The sequence below is a fragment of the Candida parapsilosis genome, contig 005504 (assembly GCF_000182765.1).
Source record: "Candida parapsilosis strain CDC317 annotated contig 005504".
Taxonomy (NCBI): Eukaryota; Fungi; Ascomycota; class Pichiomycetes; order Serinales; family Debaryomycetaceae; genus Lodderomyces; species Lodderomyces parapsilosis.
In genome coordinates this window covers 825,921-843,830 of record NW_023503277.1, presented here as the reverse complement: position 1 = coordinate 843,830, position 17,910 = coordinate 825,921, and the positions used below count along the sequence as shown (strand labels likewise).

General features: G+C 40.2%; 6 protein-coding genes across 6 annotated transcripts; 3 read left to right on the top strand and 3 right to left on the bottom strand. All coding sequences in view use genetic code 12, as the record gives it.

Annotated features, from left to right (window-relative positions):
• Positions 1-21: 21 nt before the first annotated feature.
• GNP1 (amino acid transporter) lies at positions 22-1,752 on the bottom strand (the record flags this gene model as incomplete). The annotated part of the gene is made up of 1 exon (XM_036809634.1): positions 22-1,752. The coding sequence occupies one exon, from the start codon at positions 1,750-1,752 to the stop codon at positions 22-24; it is 1,731 nt and encodes a 576-aa protein (XP_036663120.1).
• Positions 1,753-3,556: 1,804 nt separating this feature from the next.
• On the bottom strand, positions 3,557-5,875 carry CPAR2_603520 (metalloendopeptidase; the record flags this gene model as incomplete). The annotated part of the gene is made up of 1 exon (XM_036809623.1): positions 3,557-5,875. The coding sequence occupies one exon, from the start codon at positions 5,873-5,875 to the stop codon at positions 3,557-3,559; it is 2,319 nt and encodes a 772-aa protein (XP_036663119.1).
• A 310-nt stretch (positions 5,876-6,185) lies between these two features.
• On the top strand, positions 6,186-8,918 carry PKH3 (protein kinase; the record flags this gene model as incomplete). The annotated part of the gene is made up of 1 exon (XM_036809612.1): positions 6,186-8,918. One exon carries the CDS (start codon positions 6,186-6,188, stop codon positions 8,916-8,918), a length of 2,733 nt encoding a protein of 910 aa, XP_036663118.1.
• A 172-nt stretch (positions 8,919-9,090) lies between these two features.
• Positions 9,091-11,190, top strand: CPAR2_603500 (tetratricopeptide repeat protein; the record flags this gene model as incomplete). The annotated part of the gene is made up of 1 exon (XM_036809601.1): positions 9,091-11,190. One exon carries the CDS (start codon positions 9,091-9,093, stop codon positions 11,188-11,190), a length of 2,100 nt encoding a protein of 699 aa, XP_036663117.1.
• Positions 11,191-11,262: 72 nt separating this feature from the next.
• On the bottom strand, positions 11,263-12,816 carry NOP5 (RNA-processing protein; the record flags this gene model as incomplete). The annotated part of the gene is made up of 1 exon (XM_036809590.1): positions 11,263-12,816. One exon carries the CDS (start codon positions 12,814-12,816, stop codon positions 11,263-11,265), a length of 1,554 nt encoding a protein of 517 aa, XP_036663116.1.
• A 729-nt stretch (positions 12,817-13,545) lies between these two features.
• DNA2 (bifunctional ATP-dependent DNA helicase/ssDNA endodeoxyribonuclease) lies at positions 13,546-17,907 on the top strand (the record flags this gene model as incomplete). The annotated part of the gene is made up of 1 exon (XM_036809579.1): positions 13,546-17,907. One exon carries the CDS (start codon positions 13,546-13,548, stop codon positions 17,905-17,907), a length of 4,362 nt encoding a protein of 1,453 aa, XP_036663115.1.
• Between the last annotated feature and the right edge of the window lie 3 nt (positions 17,908-17,910).

Here is a 17,910-nt window from a genome sequence, read left to right as displayed (position 1 = left end):
CATCCCCTTAATTCTCCACTTTCAAAGAAACAAAACTTGCACAATCTTTTTATAAAATGGTGCCTTTCTCCATTTTTCCCTTTCTTCTTCCTTTTCAATTGCCAACAACTCTTCATCAAAAAGAGTTCTATCCAAGTTAATATCGATATCTTTCAATGGGACGTACAAAGACCAATTACGAGTCCATAACTTGTGACAAACATAAAAGAAAAGCAACACAATTACACCAAGATAATTTTGGAAAAACGTAGTCACATTGGGTTTACCTTCGCCTTTGGGGTACAATGCAATCCAAAATTGTGCTATTAAAACGAGGCAATACCAGATGATGGCATAGTATGATCCATAGACACCAGTATTTGCCACATATCCCAATGAATCTGTTGAAATGTTATTGTATTTCAAAGCGGCTCTAAAACGAACATGTGAGATACAAATACCACCCCAAGTGAAAATTTGTGACAATCCGGAAATAGCAAGTAACCAGTTGAAAACAGTTTCTTGTTTCTTGTATGCTGCAATAAATGAAAATAATCCAAAGAATGCACAAACGAATAAAGCACGTAATGGCCTACCGGTTCTGTCAATATAGTTGAGCCAGCTTGGGGCAAAACCTTGTTCGGATAATGATTGCAACGTTCTCGAAGAAGAGTACAATGCGGACGATGCGACTGAAGTAACAGACATGAGAATAACGGCATTGATGATTGAAGGCACAGCTTTAACACCATGCAATGCAGCCGCTAACACAAATGGTGATGCATGTGATCCACCACCACTAGATCCCATCAATCTGTCTGAAGTGTAAGGGACAAGCAAACCAACAATTGTTAAACTTCCAAGCATAACAATGACAATACGATAAGCAACCAACTTGGTTGCAACAGGAATGGCTCTTCGTGGATTTGACTGTTCACTAGCGCTCAATGCAACAAACTCAGTTTGTCCGAAAGCAAAACTACCAGTGACAAAAACCGAACATAACCCTTTGAAGTTTGTATAGTATCCTGGATCCCTCCAATATCTACCTCCAATGAATTCGTGATTGGGTCCACCACCAACATTGACAACAATACCCATAATGATGAAACCAATAATCATCATAATCTTACAAGAACCTATAAAAAACTCTGCTTCACCATAACCTGATGCACCAATAAAGTTAATGCTAACAATAACGACATAGAAAATTGTCACCCAAACGTCGGCATTGACAGTTGTGTTCCAATACGAAATGGTAATTGCCGCGGTAACCAATTCAATAGATATAACAGACAACCATTGAATACAATAGTTCCAAGTAATTGCGAATGCAACCGATTCATCAATAAACCTCCTTGGATAGTTGTTATAACCACCAGACAAATCAGAATAATTAACCGCCATTTCCCCTGCTGCTTGTAAAGTTGGATACAAGAATGAACCAACGATGGCAAAACCAATAATAAGAAACAATGGTCCTGATTTATGCAACACCAGCCCAGTACCAACCAAAAGACCAGTACCAATACCAGTAACAAGGGCCATAAGAATCAAATGACGTAGACTAATAGCCTTGGACATCTGACGCCCAACTTCATGTTTCTGTGATTCATCAACCACTTTTCGCCTAAAAGAGTCTTTGAATCTGGTAAATCTCGAGGTGGTCTCATCTGCAACTTCAATCATATAAGGAGATTCCACCGAGTCATTGTAGTCCGTCTCCTTGGGCACTGACAGTGGCAGTGGTGTTAGTTTCTCAACAGGGGCCATTGTATGCGTGAATATAAAGTTATTTGTTTAAGGCGTATTATAACTAAACAACGGGGACCCCGAGGATGGATGAAAAACAGCAGAATAAAAATGATTTATATTAAAAGGAAGAACGATCAAGAAAAAGTTTAATTGTTTACAATCAGTCACAACTGCTGACTAAATGTACAAAAGTAAACACAATGTGATTCTTCCCGGTTTGCATTAAAAGCATTTGAACTGCAAAAAAAAAAAAGGAAAAAAAGAACAAAGCTAGGGATATAGATAGAGAGAGAAAGGCAATTGGGAAAGAGAAAGAGAAAAAATCATCATGATGCGGATGACACAAAACGGGAAAGAGGAACAGAAACAATAGCAGCAAAGAAAAAAAAAAAAGAAATGTTTAACCCATTGTGCATTGATTGTAGCGCTAAACCATTCATCCCCCTCCTTCTCAACTTCAAACACTATAAGGAGGTCCATTACTAACCGCATGGCTCAAAGCGGGGGGCCGATGGGAACATTACATAGACTCTTTGAGTACTACTCCGTGTGGGGTACTGTAGAGAGAGAATCTTTTTACCAGAGTCAAAGAAACATTTACTTATTCTATCGGCAAGGTTTTCCCAATTGGGAAGCATAGTGATGTCCTTCGAGGATGTTGAAGTTCAAGGAGTCAATTGAATAAGATTTGCGTCATTTGATGGTGAGGTGATTGCAGCTTATCAGTAAAACAAACACGAAGACTTTCGGCTTAACAGTACCCAAAGTAGGGTGAAGTAGTTACAACTCTCGTTGGTGGCTTTTATTTTGGATGGAAGAACTCCGTTTCCGAGGCATCATGGTGCACATAATGCAATCGCGACACAAGCATTGTTTATCAATGATCAACACCCGTAGTTATTGGCTGGATATCCCTTGATATTAGAGAAGTACTAGGTGACATTGTTGATTTTTATCAACTATCTTGATCCGCGGTCGTTACTAAGCCACCTTGTGAATACCAGCATTGAGGGTAACAGCCCTTATGCGAGTAGAGTTTAATTTTAGTTACCACTTGTGTGCGTCGTTTACGACTGAAGACATTCATCGTCACCTGCTAACCTCAACTATTCTTTTTGAAACACTTGACTAAATGTAGAACCCATCAGCAGAACTAATAAACCTTGTACTTACTCCCGACAATTCTTTGAAAGATAAGGTGTTTCCCCATAAAGTTTTATCTCCTCATTTACCTGCTTAATTTTCTACAATAGATTAACCTCTCTAATATGATTGGGGTAAGATAATAAGAAAACAATTTACATTTCAATCAAAAGGGCAATTTTGATCTTTTTTTTTGCGAAGGCATTTGGTTAGTTTCAAATTTCTTTTTTTTCTTCAGTAAGGCATTTTTGACAGAAAACGTGCGTTTTGTGTAACAACTATAAAATGTTTGATATGCCGTACTATTTAACTGAAACACTACCCTATCAAGAGTGAGTAGATTGCAAAAAGAAAAGAACTCGGAGCAAGAGTGTTAGCCCAAAAGTGTAAACCTTCTCCCGGGAGTCTGTTATATGGTGGTCTAGTTGCTATTGAATTCCGATATACAGAGTCGTGAAAAGAATACAACACTGGTCACGAGCATAATCAAGTAGTGGAAACGTTTGACGACGCTACGACAAGAAACGTATCAAGCTTCAAGTGCTTGGTTGCAATACTTCATATACATCACCTTGACGTCCCTTTCTCGGCAATGGGAGGACGCGGCATCAGAGGTGGGGTACTCTCGTGGTGTTTGTTATGCTAGTCTTTTTAAGCTCAATTTTCTTTTACTCTCTATTTACAAACTGGCATTCTTTCCAATTAATTCCATGGCTCTGGAATTACCCTTTTTCAATTCTTCGATTCCTAATGCATCAGCAAGACATAACCAAGGGTCTTTGGTCCCTCCCCACTTCAAAACACTCTCTTTGTATTTCGTTCCCGCTTCTTTGCTCCATGGATCTTTATCGAATAATCCGCGCCAAAGTTTCTCCGCAATGGCTCGATCAAGTAAATACAGGTAATACACAGCACCATAGGAGAATAAATGAGGGAACTTACCGTGCCAAGTTGACCACTTGTCAGCAAAGACCTTCAATTCCAGTTCAATGGCATGATAGAGCGCTGTTGAATCAGCTTCGCCCAATCCAAGAGCCAATTTATCAACCATTTCTGAACCATGCAATTTTTGATCCAACGTAGCCATTTTGCTTTGCATAAAAGTCTCACAAGCCAGAAGCGTGTTTTTGTCATGGTGTGCTTGTTGAAGTAAATCTTTAGGGATTGGCTCGCCTGTTTGATAATGCTTCCCGATTTTTGATAAAACCCGCAAATCTTTACTAAATGATTCCATCAAAACTGAAGGAATCTCAACAAAGTCAGTAGCGCATCTGGTCCCAGACAAATTGTGTAACTCTGTTCTTCCAATCATGGAGTGCATTGCATGTCCCATTTCGTGGAAAATGGTATCAACTTGATCTAGTGAAAGTAACGTAGGACCACTTCTGTGGCTCTGGTCTCTGAAGTTACAGACCAATGAAATTACTGGAAGTTGGTACTTTCCATCGAGCTGTACGTTTTGGCTATACTCTGCTTCATTCTCCCACGAATGGAGTCTTCGCAGGCACACAATGGTAAAATGCGATGGCATAACCTTTGGTGACCAAAAATCGAGGTACAAGTATCCTAAAAGCATATCACTTTTGTTGTCAATAACCTTCAACTTTCTCACTTGGTTATTCTCCCAAACTTCTCCCTTTAGTGTAGCTTCTGGAACAAAGGACACATTGTATAAACTTTCAAATAGTTTGTTTAAGCCAGCTATAACTGTTCCTACTGAAAAGTATTCGGAAATCTTCGACTGCGCCACCGCATTGTCCTGCTGTTTGTTCTTTTGCATTCTTGAAAGCAACAAGTCACGGTCCCAAGGTTTTATACTCTCAATCAAGGAATCGTTGTCTTGGTACTCTTTCTTCTCATCTTTAAACTCGTTTAAAAGTTTCAACTCATCCAAGACTGTGCTATTCTTTAATGATTGTTGAATGTTTCCCAAAAATGCCATGACATTCTCTGGTGACTTTGCCATTTTGTGTTCTAGTTGATAATGCGCATACGACTTGTACCCCAACATCTTTGACAACAATGCTCGGTACGACACGAACCGGTTGAGAATGTTAATCAGATCTGACGAAGCATTGTGCAACGAAACCCATATTTTTCGCCTCAACTCGCTTGATTTACATTTTGTTAATATCGAGTATGGAAGTCGTGCGACTAGTGGTACATAATACTCGTGGGCTACTTTTTCGCCATTATATCTTGATTGAACCAGAAGAAGATCTTTTTTTATTTGCGAATCCTCAATACTCTCAAAATCATTTGCCGTAATTGGGCACCAATGTGAGTCCAAGGTGTTGATCTCATTGTTGAAATGAGAGCCAAGTAATGAAATCTCCTGCGTAATGGCAACAAAATTGTTTCTAGTTTCAGGATCCATATGAATACCAGACCTCTCAAAATCTTGTTTCAAGTATTCCCCAACTTTAATTTCTTCCTCGGTCAACTCCGATGCAATTTGTGAATCATTGAGCACATCTATCAACGTCGTATATAACTCAACGTTTGTATTGAGTTGGTTCATATATTCAAAAAGGATCTCATGAGTTTGTTGTGCCGCGTCTATCCATTTGGAACTAGGATGCACTATTCTGATAAACTCTGCGACATCAATAACTCGACAAAGAGTATCTGACAATTGATCAAGTTTCTTTATATAATCGAGCTTACCCTGCCTTGACTTGTCACTTAACATTTCCTTGACCAACAGTTTCGCATCTTCCAACGACTGTTTGGAAAACTGTACCAATCCCAGTGGACTTGTCAACGACTCATTTTTGAACAACCCAGTCTCTTGCTTCGAAAACGAAAACGGTAGTTTGTATGAGGGGCTATTATGGCTGACAGCATTAAAGTAATTCTGATCATCAAACACCTTAGCCAAGTCCGCGTGTACTTGAGTTTGTTTAATGGGTGCAGTGCTGGTAAACGATCGCAGTGTTGATACAAGCGAACCTTTGTATCGCCTGCCATATCGTAGTATCCTGAATGTTGCTCGCATGTGTATTATCTTCTATCACTGATGATCAGTCACTGGGCTCGTTGTTATACCAAGACTCCCCAGTTTCAAATAGCTCTGTGATCTTGCAAACGCTTTCACCTAAGTAATAGCTCCTCTTAATTCAAATGCTTACCAATTATGCAAATCAAAAAAGAAAAAACGTATGAGAAAGAAAAGAAAAAAACTATCAATAGATGAACACAAATCAATCTTTTGTTAAACAGCCTGGCGTTTCCCACCACCTTCTTTTATCGATGAATGAACTATGTCCTACAGACCAAATGTACAATCTCGGACAAGTCTGTCATCTATGCAACCCAATCTCAACAACGAATTGCCAAATCATTTGGCAAAACAATTATCTCAATCACATATACTGAACTCAAATTCCGCGGCTATGAAACAACCACCTTCGACAATGCCTCTGTCACAAGTTCAAAATTCCAAAAAGAAGTCAGCTCATGACTACCAATTTGGTGCAATGATTGGAGAAGGGTCGTATTCAACAGTCTATTCTGCGATGGACAAACAACTGAAGAAAACTTATGCCATCAAGGTATTGTCCAAGAGACACATTGTCAAAGAAGGTAAGATCAAATATGTTAATATCGAGAAAACCACCCTTCACAGATTGGGCCAGCAACATCCCGGTATTGTTCAACTTTACTATACATTTCAAGATGAGTCAAGCTTGTTTTTCGTTTTGGACTTTGCGGAATATGGGGAGCTTTTGTCAATAATACGGAAACTTGGATCTTTGTCAGAGCCTGTATCGAAATTCTATATGTGTCAAATTATAGATGCCGTTAAATTTATTCACCTGAAAGGGGTCATACATAGGGATCTCAAACCAGAAAACATTTTAGTTGGACACGACTTTAATTTAAAGATTACTGATTTTGGAGCCGCCAAATTGTTGGGAGAGAACGAAGAAGATGGAGAAAAAATAGACTATAGATCATTCAATGCAGAAGCCGAGGTACGGGGTCAAGCACCTCGGGAAAGATTTGGTTCTTTTGTTGGAACGGCCGAGTACGTATCTCCTGAATTGTTGAAAGACAATATTTGTGTATTTGAATCTGATATTTGGGCCATGGGGTGCATTCTTTATCAATTTTTCAATGGTGTACCTCCATTCAAAGGTAGCACTGAGTACCTCACATTTCAATTGATCATCGATTTGGAATATACGTATAAGTCTCCGAAACCAATTCCTGTTGAGGTCAAAGAGATTATTGAAAAGATTCTTGTTCTGAATCCATCCGATCGACCAACTATACCTGAAATCATGTCGTTCTCTTGGTTCAATGACGTTGATTGGAGTGATCCGCGATACATATGGCATCGAAAGGTACCAAAGTTTGAAAGCTTCAGTGGAATGGAAACCATGTCTCAACCAATGGTGCCGAGGTTCAAAAATGGGGCAAATAGAGAAATAAATAAATCAAGCTCCTACCAGCAGTTGCAATCACAACTTAATAATTCTGATCTAGGGTTTTTACCGACCATTGGAGCCAAGAAAACTTTCAAGCCACCGACAGCTATAAGAAAAAACACATCATCGAATAACAATGGCGAACTAGCTCCGCAGTTTGTGCCGAATGTTCTGCCACCAAAAAGACGTGAAGCTCACCATGCAGCACCTCTCACGCAAGTGAGTCAACCTGTATTCACGGGTCCTACAGTTAATTTGCGGCCGCTGAATGTGACCCCACAACAACAACAACAACAACAACAACAACAACAACAACAGCAGCAGCAGCAGCAGCAGCAACAGCAACAAGGATCCAATCAATTTGTGTCTCGACCACCGCAGGGTCCCCCACCCCAAGCTAAGCATCCGCAAGCTATGCCGCTGCAAGCTCAGCCACAACAAACTAAAACCCAACTGCAGGCGAAACCGAACATTAGAGCAAATACAGCATTTCAAAATATGCCTTTTGTTGCGAAACCTGCAGCGGCTCTACCACAGTCACCTAAATCTAACCTAGATACTAAATCAAATACACCAAGTATGACAGAAGGGCTCACGCCGTATACTTCCGAGCCACCTAAAACATCTCCTAACGCAGCAGCTGCAGCCGCCGCATTTGCGAATAAACAAAAGAACGGTACCCAAACCAAACCAACCCCTATATCAAAGAATATTTCTCGTCCGGAAAAGCCCAAACCTTTCACTAAACCCTCGCAGAGGCAAACGGTACTCAAACTACATGAGGTATCTAGTTTGCTTGCGGCAAATGAGAAAATCCTCAAAATAGATCTTTTGAAAAGAATGCAACTTCGAAAATCGTCCTTATCGTTGAGCTATGATACTCTAGATGATACTGTTTTGGAGAAGATTGTGAATGAGCACTCGCATCATTTACAACAAGGGTCAAAACTTGTTCTCGCTTTTGTTACAAACATGGCTAGAATATTTTTGGTTGACTCAACTTTGGAGGTTATGTTGGTTGATTTGAAAGCCAATAATGGTGGTGATTACTTCATGTACGATTATGAATTCGAAACTGATGATGAGGAAGATCCAAATGATAATCAGCTTGGGTATTTGATTATCGAAGTTGTCAAGGAAAATGGAGACTTATATTTTCTTCAGCAGGTTGTCAATAGACATCAAGAGCCAGAAGTAATCAAGGTTTTGGACAAAGCTGGGAATGATGCCGCTATTGGAAAAGAACATGGCTGGATTGATTGTCTATTGATTGCGCGAGAAACTTCTACAGCATCCCCAGTGGATTTTCAACCCTCCAATGACGCATCGGCAGTGGGAACTACAGCTGCCAGTTCAGTTGCTGCATCAGCAGCAAAGACTACAAAAAGGGCATCTTCATCGTCAACTAAGACCACCAATGGTGGATCATCAAACCTGATAATAAAGACAAGCAGTAATATCAAGAGTGCATATGGTAGTGGCAAGAAGTCCAAAAAGGAAATAATACGTAAAACATCAAGCCTGTCATTGTTGCGTTCATCGTCATCATCCAACAATCAAGCAACAAACTTTGCTCGTGCCGCTGCTGCTGCTGCTCGTCCAAAGTGAACTCTTTGATAGATATTTTATAGATAAATAGGACTTGATGAGGTACATCAACAGCCCTTTTTTTGGTATTGAGTCACGTGCGTTAATTCATGGCTATAACCAAAGAGAGAAGAAAAAAAGTAAGATCACCATTCGCAGTTCACAGATCTGGTCGCCATAGTTCTTAGGCACGATGAAGGAGTTACATTTCGAGACCATAAACGAACATGCACTTGACTTCTATTTGGGGCAGGGGTTCAAAAAGCTATTTGAACGTATGTCCAAAGATATCAAAAGTGGAACCTTCACACTTGATGGTGGTGATGAAGAAGATAAACTGAATCTTGATCAAGCTTTCTACTTCTTGATTAAATTTTGCATACCCGAGCTACTCGTTGCCGATAGAGAAGAAGATGTGAAAGTGTCGAACATAGACGGGTTTCACAACAACTCGTCTATATCAACAATCGATCACGTATTTAGTAGTCAGCATGTTGGTGAATTCAGCTTTCCGCGATTGTCAACTATTGATTTGGTAGACTGGACGAGTTTGGGAGAGGACTTTCACACACTTCTGAGTACTACCAAGTATACTAATAACAGAATTTTTGAAATACTTTTACAAAGTATAGGCGAGATTTCAAACCAACAAATTCGTGTTGAAGGATTAACTAAGGAATTGCTCCTGTACGCTTTACAGTATGCCAAGCAATGTAAAACTCGCGTACAAGGCAAGGAATCTTTTTTTGATGCCAGTCTCCGGACTCTTGAAAAGGCTGGCGGTGGTCACGTTCCATACCAAGAATTTCTTGAAGTTTTCAAATCGAAACTAGTGTCAACTTTAAATATCCTAGCTCCCGGTTTCAATGACGCAAAGCAGTCAACTGAAAACTTGCTCAATGAGCTACGAGAAAGAGGTAACAATTTAATGTCATTTCAATGCTTTGCTCAAGCAATTAAAGTCTATACTGAAGCCTTGCTACTTGCTCCACCTTTTTCATACGTTGATGAGCCACAGATCTACACCAACCGAGCCATCGCGTTTATTGGTCTCAATTGTGTTCCTGAAGCTATAGATGATTTGAATACTGCGATTTATTTAGACCGCGCTTTTACTCCGGCCTGGACTCAATTGGGATACTGTCATTTATATATGGGTAACGGATTGCTTGCATTGGAATGTTACAATCTCGCCTTGAAGTCATCTGTCGGGGAGGTATTGCCACACAACTTCCCCGAAAATGGTTCACTTGTTGAAGAATACAAAAGTTTGAGAACGAAAACAGTATTGCCTCAATTTATCAAGAGGTTGAGCTCGGCCATTGCCTTGACCGAGAAAAGAGCGTACCAACAAAATGTTCCTGAAGCGAAGATCAAGCCCATAATCAGTGACGTGAGGAGGTTGCTTGCTCGGTTGAGAGCAGTTGGTCCTGAAGTCGATCGCGATTGTTTCACATACATACCTGTCTATCGTGATTCCTCTTTAAGAGATCTATCTCAAAGGATGAATGAAAGTCGTCCAAATATTTTGACACCCGAGGTAACACAAAATATGCTTGCGAGGGACGGGATGGAAACAGCCACGATAACTCAAGTTGAGAGACCACCTCACGTGACTTTGGAGCGTAATCCAGCAGCGGGTGGAGAAAACAATGGAGCAAGAAGTCCAGAGCCCTTAGTCTTGCGTCCCATGGATGACGATTTGCAGACTCGTAATCATCTTTCGGATATTCTTGGATATATGGGTGAAGGTGGTTCCAGAAGACAAGGTCGAGATGCGCAACAACCCCTGCAAGCTGGTGGAGTTTTGGGTGGAAACGGTACAGCCCGAGGTGCTGCTCAGGGCCCTATTTCAGATCCTGCTTCAGATCCTGCTTCAGATCCCGCTCCTCTGAATAACGCTGCAACTAACAGATCTAGTGAGAATAGAAATCCTTCGCCACCCAGGCCCCACGAAAGGCTTAACTTGTCAAGCATGTTACCCGAGGCTCTCCGTAATGTAATGGGTCCTGGTTTGTTGAACACGTTTGAGAGGTTTACACAAGGTGAAGGAAATGGAACTATATTCGTCAATGGTGTTGAAGTCTCAAACAGGAATGATGGTAGGTATGGAAATGGTAGCAATGCAACTAGCTCTGGATCAAGACAACAACAAGCTGATGGTCAAAGTCGAAACGAACTGCCAGCGGATACTAGAGGCTCAAATCGTGTAGACGATAGAACGGGGAACCAAAATACATCTAGAGATGTTCCCCTCGAGTATGACTTCAACGATGATCAGGAGTTGGACTAGATGCAGTATATAGCTACAGTAATGCTTTTTTTTTTAGCTTGATATTAATATACAGAACTTCATCTAAACAACTTAATCTTTCTTTGACTTCTTTGATTTCTTTTCCTTCTTCGACTGCTTCTCGTCACCATCTTCATCTCTTTTTCTCTTTTTATCCTTTTTATCCTTCTTGTCCTTCTTGTCCTTCTTGTCCTTCTTCTCCTTCTTGTCCTTCTTGTCCTTCTTGTCCTTCTTGTCTTTCTTCTCCTTCTTTTCCTTCAACTCCACTTTTTCATCAACTTCTTCAGTTTCTGATTCATCATCAGAATCTTGTGCAGCATTGACTGGTGCATCTGCATCTGCGTTGTAAGCTCTGGCCTCAGTGATGTCAATCTTTGGTTGTTGTCTGCTTGCCTTCGAAGTGGTTCTCATATCCCTTCCCTCCAATTGACTCAATCTTCCTTCAACTTTGGCCCTGTTTTCCAAACCAAAATTTTCCGAGTCGTCTCTTTCTTCATCAAAACAATCATATCTCAACGAAATTGCAGCTTTAGCAGCCAATACTCTGGCAATCCTTCCTTTGTTCTTACCACTGGCTTGACCAACCAACGAGGCATGATATATTATACCGTACTTTGGTGTATCATGTTTAGTCTTTAATGCTCTAAACAAAGCCTTTTCAGCTCCCAAGATTTGGACAGTCGAGGCTGGAGCTTTGGCCAAAGAGGTCAAGGATCCCGCATGTGCAATCAATCTGGCACCAACCAATTCTCCCACCATTGCCGTCAAGTTGGGAGCGATGGCTCTCATTCTCGAACTTAAATAATTTGACAATTGTTCTCTATATGCGGCAAAGTCAACAATTTGCTCAGCCAAGGCTTTGATGTTTTCTAAATCATTCTCAGTTATTTCAGTTCCCATGGACACTTCAGCAGCTGTCTTCACTTGCTCTTCAATCTCTTCCGGTAAAATCTCGGATAATTCTGTCTCAGCGGCATTTGATCTCACACCCATTGTTAAGATGATTCTGGCAAATGCAACTGAATCAGTGACAATCTTTGCCAATTCTGGAAAATGCCACCCGTACCATTCCTTACATCTCATGGCATAAGTGTTCAACTCCTTATCCAAATCATCTAATAATGCAATAGCTTGTATAATCATAGTGTCTACTTTGTCAGCAGAAAACTTAAGCTTATGACGACCAATAGAGTGTGCTAAACCCAATGACATTTGATTGAGGGCTGAGTTATCTAATCCTGGTAATAATTCTGGTAAAAATTCCTTAATGGCCCGGTGCAAATCCATTGAGGCTGCATCGGATACAACTTGAAAGTTCAAACCCAATTTATTAATGGAGTTACCCAATTTGGTTTCAGACACTATTAAAGTAGCCTTTTTGTCTGATTTGGCGTCTTCCAACAATTTCTTTAAACTATCGGATACTTTTCCTTCCATAATGGCGTTTGCTTCCTCCAAAGCATTGGCGGCACTTTGAAATTTCTCAAAACGATGAACTTTAAACTGATCTGCAACTTTTTCCAACGAATTCAAGTCTTCAATCAAAGAGGATGACTTGTGTATCTTCTTATCAGAAGCTTTCAAAAGAGCATAACCTGCTGCTGTTTCTGTTAAAACGTAAGCCATCGCCAAATATAATGTGATGTGTGTAAGTTTTTCGGGAAGTTTTTGATGATTACAGAAATCTGAGTCCTAATAATGTATATATGTATATACCGCAATGTGAGCTCTATGAGATCTGTGGTGTGAGTACTATTTGGTAAAGAACTTCCGATTATTGTTGGTAAACTTCAACTGAAGATTTGAAAAATTTTTGAGATGAGACTGAAAAGTTAGAAAGTAGAAATTTTTTTTTCTCATGTTTCCACCATTTAATGTAGGATACATAGTCAGAATACACAATTGAAGAAGTTGTAATTGATTGAGCACACATCTTTATACAGCTCCGGCAAATTGAGAGCCAAATTCACATATGTACCGGTCTCAAAGACTCATTTGCATCTTCAAGTGCGATTCATTCCTAGTGTGCATTTACATATATAGTGTTTCAAAGTGTAAAGGTTGAGCAAGCTTGATGTGCTTGAGGAAGGCTACAGATACTGCTTTTCATGAGTGAACTTGTGGATGGTCATCGAGGAGTCGAACAGAGTTCTGTATTCTTTGCGCCGTATGTTCTTGAATACAACTTCACTTCCAAAATTTCTGATGTACTTCCCCTCGAGAGGGAATCTGGACAACGCTATAAGCATACTCTCAGAATCCAAGAGCATATCTTTGGGCCATAGCGTTCTCCCTAACCCGACGATATCCGTTACTTCAAGCGAAGTGTGTCCCTCTTTTTAGTTTCTTCCTACAATGGGTGTAGACTTATCGTTCATGGCACGCGCTACTCGTCTGCAAAATCAAAACACCAACCCCATTCTCTACTACCCCTGTATGACGCCACGAAATACAAAGCATGAAGTACAACATCCGTCAAGCAATGCCAATATGAAATCTGATGATACAGAGTCTATAAAGCCACTCAAAAGGCCGAAGAAACAATCTTACTTCTTCAAACCTGTCAACAAACTAACATCAGAGCCAGAAGATTGTGGTCAAGTGATAAAGCCAATCGATACAAATACTCTAAGATCTCTGGTTCAACCAGTCAGAGAAGCCAACAGTCACATCATACCACAGCATAGTCCCAAACGTAAAGTTAAAAAGCACATTGAGGTTCAAGTCGCCACGGACAATTCCGATGATAGTTTTGATGGTGTTCGTTGGAGAGATAGTCCTGATTCAAAACAGCACCAGCACGATGAGAATAAGTTAAACACTTTAAAGCAAGGAATACAGTATTCGTCCTCCCCTTTGAAAAACATCAAGCAAGTAAAGTCAGAATCGGGCAGTACAACTGAAGTGCTATCGAAATATGGGGCAGATTTTTATAATGTCTCATCAATCTCACCAAAGTTGTCCAAGACGCGATCGGACTTGAGCAATAAGGCCAGCAAGTTCAAAACTGAGTCTACATTACAAAGAACAAAATCCACCGGTGTTGAAAGTGTCCAAAAACTCCTGTCATCGGGATTGGTACAAGGAACTTTGAGTGGCTGGATCAGTAAGCTAAATAGTGATGATGCCAAGAATGTGCCGCCCAAGGTTATTAATATCAAGCTGTCACCTACAGGAAAGACGCACAATGAAACACTACAGTCACAGGATCCATTTTCCGAAGATGAAGAGATATTGGAGTTGTTGTCACAAAACAAATCTCTTTTGAAGAATAAGAGCTTGAATCTTGACTCATCGCCTTTCCGGAGCCAGAAACTCATCAAATCAGAAAAACTGAACTCGTCGCCAGAAGCCGATGTATCAGAGGACCCATTTTCCGACGAAACCGATCCTGAGATTGTTAATCTTTTAAATGGATGTGATACAAAAGCTTCTGTTTTCACCAAATCTTTCAAAGAAGGTATGGAAAAGTTTGAAAAACTTTGGGTGCAAAAGGATGACCGAGTCGAAAAAGAGGAAGAGTTTTCAGAAATTGCGTATGGCAGGTCGATATTGCGAAGATTCAAAATTGTCAACTTCACCGAGCAGGTTTATGGCGCTAACAATAAGAAGCAGATTATATTGGAGGTCATTAATCCGGAAAAGCAAAAAAAGCACCTTGTACTTAGAGGAGAATATTGTGAACTCGATTTTCTGGTTAACGACATAATTCACATCATAAACACAGACGAGGGGAATCCAAACTTGATTGATGACACGCATAATTTACTTGTATTGAATCCTGATATTTTGGTTCCAGCTACAAAGATTGCTCAGCAAGTGAATTGCCCGAGGAAAACAGTTTTGGTGTCACGTTATAGGTTTCCAGGAACCACATCTGTTCCCATTATTGTTGGTGAAATTGTACATTTTATCTTTCAGGAATGCATGGTGACAGAAACGTGGGATCTTGATTTTATGCGAGAGGTTTTTGATAATCTCAAAGAGCAATATTTGCTAAATTTGTACAGTATTGACAAGGATATGGACGATGTTGACCAAGAAGTGGAAAAGCATTTTCCTTATTTACAAGAGTGGTTCGATAGTTACTATAAAAAGACCGCAAACACGAGATCAAAGATTGAGGATTGTCTGGAGCGAGATCTCATTTCGTTTGCTGTTGAGGATATTTTAGATATTGAAGAAGAGATTCGGTCTCCCGTTTTTGGATTGAAAGGTATGATAGATGCAACCATTATTGCCAGTCTACAAAACAAAAGCACCAACGGGAAATTTTTATTGCCAATGGAGATCAAAACTGGTCGAGAACATGTCAGTCATAGCGCTCAAGCATCTTTGTATGCTCTTCTTTTCAAAGATCGTTATGATATGGAAATCGATTCGTTTATCTTGGTGTATACCAAGGAAGGGGTCACAAAAAGGTGCAAAATACGTGTTTCTGATTTGCGCTCGTTGTTGAACTTGAGGAACCGAGTTTCGCAGCATTTTAAATCCGGTAACACATTACCTGATCTTTTAAGACGTTCGAGTTGTGAAAGATGCGAAGTCGTTTCTGGTTGCATGACAATAAACTACTTGTCCGAGAATGGTTGTAAAGAAAATTCTGGTATCGATGGGGACGATTATGAATTGATAACACATCATTTGGCAAATCCCAGATACAAGCAATATTTCAACACCTGGGATACGTTGATTTCGAAAGAAGAACGAGTCATGAGCAAATCTGCAAAAACTTTGTGGACTGTGCCGAGCCGGTTACGTGAAGAACAAGGTACAAGTTTAACCAATTTGAAGATTACTGATTCCAATGACGACGAAAGCCTGATATTCTACTTTGCCACTGTACATGGGGATAAATCGCAAGCGAGGCAATTTCTATATACGTTTGCCAAGGACGGCGCTGATTCATCTGTTAATATATTGTCGTCCAAACTTACAATCAATGACAGGGTGTTGATTAGTGATGAGGATGGCCATTTTGCGATTGCTACTGGGATAATAAAGGGGTTGTCTTCACAGAAAATAACCATAAGTACTCGCAGAAGAATAGTCACATATGACATGAAATTGAACAATTTTGATCAAAAAAACAACCAAGTTATGGAGAGTTTGATCCATGGACAGGCGAAATCACGTACATCCGGGAGCAAGAGGTTCATTATCGACAAGGATGAGATGTTTTACGGTATGGCTTTAGCACGCTTTAACGTCTTGAGATTATTCTTGCCCGATTCACTGGCGGAGCTTCGTGATCTTGTCGTTGATTTGAAAACTCCAAAATTTACAGAGAGCAAGGAACAGTACCCATTCGATTCCGGCTTCAACCGTTGTCAAACAATGGCTTTGAATAAGGCTTTTGCCGCTGAAAATTACGCACTTATTCTTGGTATGCCTGGAACTGGAAAAAGTACAATTATTGTGGAAATGGTACGAAAGATTGTTACTGAAGGGAAAACTGTTTTGCTCACGTCATATACAAATTCAGCTGTTGATAATATACTTTTGAAAATAGTTGACAAAATGGGTGGCGATAACAAGGATTTTCAGTTCTTGAGAATTGGGCACCCTGCTCGAGTTCACAAATCGCTTCACAAATACATCCCTGACTATCAAGAACCTATCAAGTCGCGGTCACAATATCGAGACACCTATGAATTGCCAAATATCGTGGCAACCACTTGCTTGGGAATCTCCGATTCTTGTTTCAACTTGAGGCAGGAATTCGATTACTGTATTGTGGATGAGGCTTCACAAATTACAGTTCCAGTCAATTTAGGGCCAATAAGTCTCGCCAAGAAGTTTATTTTAGTAGGAGACCATTACCAGTTGCCTCCTTTGGTACTACATCCTAGTTCGGAAGTAAAACATGGACTCTCGCAATCATTGTTTAAAATACTCGCTGAAGCGCATTCACAGGCAGTGAGCGAATTGACAGAGCAATATAGAATGTGTGAAGACATTATGCAAGTTTCCAACATCTTGGTTTACGAAAACAAATTGAAATGTGGATCACCAGAAGTTGCCAGCCAAAGTATGAGAATCCCTCATCCGCAAGCAATTTCCAACTTCATTCTGTCAGACGTACAGCAAAAAGATCAATGGATGGATCTCGTTTTTGACGAACATCGAAAGGTGCTATTTTTAGATCACGATTTGGTGCCTGCAAATGAAATAGTTTTTGGAGAAGCCATACGTAACCCAAGAGAAGCATCTTTGGTTCAACAAATTGTCAAATCGTTTGTCACAGCTGGTGTTGACGAGTCTCAGATAGGTGTAATGTCCTTTTATCGCTCACAGCTTGAACTATTGAAACGCAATTTGTCATCAAGAACAGACTTGGAAATTCTCACAGCAGATCAGTACCAGGGCAGGGACAAGCAATGCATTATTATCTCCTTAGTTCGATCGAATAAGGAAAACAATGCTGGTGATCTTTTGAAGGAGTGGCGACGATTGAATGTGGCAGTCACCAGAGCAAAATCCAAATTGGTAATTCTTGGCTCACGTTCCACTTTATCTACAAATGATACCACTAAAACATTTATTGACTTTTTGGATCTGAAGGGTTGGTATTACACTCTTCCTGCAAATGCTGATATGATTTACAATTTACCACAATCGGTGAATAACTCACCCACAAAAAATAAATCGCACAAGGCACACGTTAGCAAAAGCAATGTTGTTCTTAAAAATATTATTGATGGTATTACTAAATAGGAC